Here is a 4,054-nt window from a genome sequence, read left to right on the forward strand (position 1 = left end):
GAAAACTCAGTAAATTGGGTGGGGTGTGTGTGCTAGTTTTACTGACACTTTGTCAGCCTTCAGCCTGACAGCTTTAAAGGAGATTAAGTTACCCTCAGATGGTTGCAATACAACACACAGTAGTTTGTCATCAAATGATTTGTCTTTGGAAAAGGATGGTGCTCAAAAATGATTGTTTAAACATCTTTTTACACTTTATCCATTGCAGTTACAAATCACCTCTGATGATGCAATTATGATTTAAAACAGAGAACTATAGAACAAATAAACTCAGTTTTTGAAACTAATTTTATGTGTTTGGATGGATTAGTTGTACCAGCATGTTTTTAGAACAAGGTAATTCAAGCTGAGACAAAATAGGTGTTCATCTTTCTAGAATAGAATATCATTATTTCAGCTCAAAAATAAAACAAAATTTCTCTTAAACACGACAACTGTAGGAAGTAGCACTTTTGAGCAAGCAAATAGGTCTATAACTTGATCCTCTCCCTGTGAGCACAAACACTTCAGACTGTGTTAAATGTATGGAGAATACTGCAGCATAGAAGTACTAGCATTTGGCTGTGCTGTCATCAGGGAAATTTCATGTTCTCTTCAAGCCTGGAATTGATGGCCAGAACAGGCAGGCAAGCATCAACATAGTTGTAAAAACTGGTTTATTTCTTAAAAATAAATACAAAAATATAAATATAAAACATTGGCAGATAGAATTTGATGAAATGAAGTTGCACAAACTTTTTTTTAAACCAGCTGCATATTACACTTATTAACACCACGTGTACGTTTTGTTTTAATTTTAATGTACAGAACAGGACATATTGGATTTTTTCTTCTTTGCCATCTTAAAAGCTGCATTTGCAAGGATAGGACATGTACCTAACAGAAGCGGCTTGTACATGAGGTTGCTTAAGGGATTATCACCCTGTTCAAATTTCTGCAGTTATTGTTTATTTTACTTACTAAAATGGACAACACTGAATTTCCATAACTTTGGCTCTTGGAAGGTGATTAAATAAAATACTGTATATATTCCAAGTGGCATCCTACTAGAAAGAATGAATGACATTAATGGACAAATTTAAAACAAATTTTAAAAGGAAACCATTGTGCTGAGTGGCAGGAAAATTTTCCTGAATGTTAAATACTGTTGAGTGCAGAAGGTGTCTGTAAAATTACTTCCGCTCAAAGGAAACAAAAATGTAGCCTACTGTAGGTTAAGAAGTGTCTTTGTCACTTTCTCCTCCACCATACATTTCAGCTAGCTTATTAAACCGAGGACCCCATTCTCGGAGGTAATCATAGTTTTGGTCTCCTTCGGTAGTACCTGACTCTAACGAGCTCAAGGATTCAGCTATTGAATCATTTCCTTCATAGGCATAGGTTGCAAGCGAGTCATACGGCGGTGCAGAAGGATCAGTATCATGCTCTTTTAGCCTTTGGTTAATGAAATCTCGGACATCTGTGTTATCTGGTGCTGAAGGAGTCCTCCGTGGTACAAATAACGTTTCAGGGATAATGTCTCGTCGAAGCTTCTTGTCTTCGACAGCTGCAGGATTCCTCAGTGTGCCAATATCAAAGGCTTGGGTGTCTTCCTCTCCACCGCCTTCATCATTATAACTCACAATGTTGTCTCTGATGTCCTCTTTAGAGAGGATCAAAGGCTCCTTCTTTCGTTGCCTCTTCAGAGCAGCAAACAACACCACTATAACTTAAAGAGAGAAACAAAGAATGGGTAAAGATCTCTATTTAACAATTTCTTAGTAGCAAATCCATCAGGTACAAGAGCTTTATTTCAGCTACATTTCAGCAATTCATTTCTGTCTAATAAATGGATAAACATCTCTATCTGTATTATGGTAGCACAGTAAGGTCTATATCAAAATGCTATTTTGCACACACATTGCGTGCTCTGCTTTACAGAACCGTGAGCTTGTGTACATGCTCCTTCCGTAACTTTAATGAGTTTTAAAATAGCCAGGTCTGTTCTGAAGATCTTTGCCCTTCTTTAAGCTCAAAGTATACTGTTAAGAACTGCTTTTGAGGTGAATTATAGGTCATTAAGTGATTTTCTGAAAGCCTCAAAATGGAGGTTTTACAAAATTTACAATTTTTTTATTACAGCACAGAAACCTCTGGATAGACAGTGCTTTAGTATAGTAAAAATACTATTTACTGGCATATTCTGTGTGAAATAGATACTGCTTGTTGACTTCAGATAGTTATTTAAATAAAAAAGAGACATTCCCTCAAAAAAAAATTAAAATGAAAGCCATGACAGTGATTTTTGATTATGCTATTCCTCCTTTCTGATCTTCTTTTTAGGACAACTTAAAGAAAAAACAAAAATGAGATTCTGGTTGCACACTGATAGTTTTAACAGCCTGGGACTTGAATTCTTATTTACAATGTCTAATTCCCAGACAAACAGATTTTGCCTTTTTTTTTTTTCTTTTTGTTTTAAGTTGCAGTTAAATTCTTCTTGCAAAACCCATGATCATTAATTTTATTAATCTGCATAGTTTTGTGAAATGAGTCAGGCTTGAAGCATTTGTTCATGTGGGGAAAGATGCATTTCTTTTTCTTACCTAGGAGGATAATGATGCAGAGGAGAATGGCAACCAGTGCCCCTGTGCTGAGGCCAGCAGGCAGGAGGAAGGCCTCAGCATTGCAGGACTGCATGTTCCCCCGGCTGTCACAGGCACACACTCGAATGGTCAGCGTGCCAGTGCTGCTCTGGATCGGGTAATCATTATCTGATATCACCACTGGTAGAAGGTAAGTACTTATCTCATGTCGACTAAAGCCATTCCTTCTTGTCAAAATTCTGGCGGTGTTATCTAGATCAATTAAAATATACTGTTGTATAGTATAAGAATATAAAAAGTGTATCATTTGTAGTACATGCAACCCATCACATTTTACATCACTGGTAGCATTTTGAAACTGTTCCTGATATCATAGTGATAGCTCTCTTTTCCTAATGACATTTCCATTTGATCAGAAAGATATTTATAATTTTTTATGCACATATGGCCTGCTCCTCTGTGCCTCTGCAGCACCTTCGAGTGTCATTTGAAAAGAGGATTTTTCAAAGCTTAAAACGTTTTATAGATTAATGTATGCAGTGCATGACACAGTTCCAGTACAGGGCTAAAGCCCTGAGATGAAGTGGCCAACTGAAAAAATAACCTTCCACTACATGCTGTTCAACAAGCACTCTGTTTTGAAAGATTCTTCCTATGGATCTTCTGTGACAACACCCACGGGAATGCTATCTGTAAACAGTATGAGATTTTCTACACCAAAACACTTTCAACATACTCTAGAACAATGAATTATGTACCTTACCACATGGAGTAGATTTTTTTGGGAAAAATTGTCTTAGGAATTCAGAAAATGTAAAAGACGGTAGGTATTCCTGCACACTTTTGAGAAGTGAATTTACTAAACTGTATCTGTAGCAGACAAATCTTAACTGTATGCAGTATACCTCAGCATCAAAAGCTGTTCACTGAGTGGCCAAGGGAAGGAATGAATAACAGGGAGAGACTATTTCTTCTATTGTTAGGGCCACAGCACTAGAGCGTGAGCCATCACTAGAGTTGCTAACTTTTTAGTCCAAAAGAGAGAAAATACAGATTTAGTCTCCATTAGAAGAAAAATTTAATTTTTATCATACTTGTGGATCTCTTGAGGTCGGTGGTTAGCTATCTTGCCAGCCAGCTTCAGGCTGAATTAAAATAACCCATGTGCAAAAAGAAAGAAAATAATTACAGATAGAAAAGAAATAACAAGTTCTATACCTCTATACACTCAGGACCTAGTCACCAGGTTATAATCTTTCTTTAAAATAGTAAATGATATCTTTTTTTCGTAGTCTCTATGATGTGAAACACAAAGTTTTCCTGTATTGCATCCTTTCATTGGTTTGGGGTATTTGTATGCTATTTGTTTTCATGCAACATCAAAAACTATGTGTCTGACAGATATTTAAATACCTCTGCTGTTGGGGTTTTATAAGGTACCAAACAATTTGATTTCAGTTCTTCACTTT

The 4,054-nt window shown here is 36.4% G+C and overlaps 1 protein-coding gene across 1 annotated transcript in view; it reads right to left on the reverse strand.

Moving 5' to 3' along the window:
- Positions 1-950: 950 nt before the first annotated feature.
- Positions 951-4,054, reverse strand: part of CDH10 (cadherin 10, type 2 (T2-cadherin)) — a 110,734-nt gene continuing 107,630 nt past the window's right edge. Inside the window, exons 11-12 of the mRNA XM_009326678.1 lie at positions 2,586-2,837; positions 951-1,708 (exon numbers count right to left, since the gene is read on the reverse strand). Coding sequence (XP_009324953.1) covers positions 1,215-1,708; positions 2,586-2,837 — 746 coding nt within the window. The 3' untranslated portion in view covers positions 951-1,214. The remainder of the gene's footprint in view (positions 1,709-2,585; positions 2,838-4,054) is intronic.

Source organism: Pygoscelis adeliae, unplaced genomic scaffold, assembly GCF_000699105.1.
Source record: "Pygoscelis adeliae isolate BGI_AS28 unplaced genomic scaffold, ASM69910v1 Scaffold6, whole genome shotgun sequence".
Taxonomy (NCBI): domain Eukaryota; kingdom Metazoa; phylum Chordata; class Aves; order Sphenisciformes; family Spheniscidae; genus Pygoscelis; species Pygoscelis adeliae.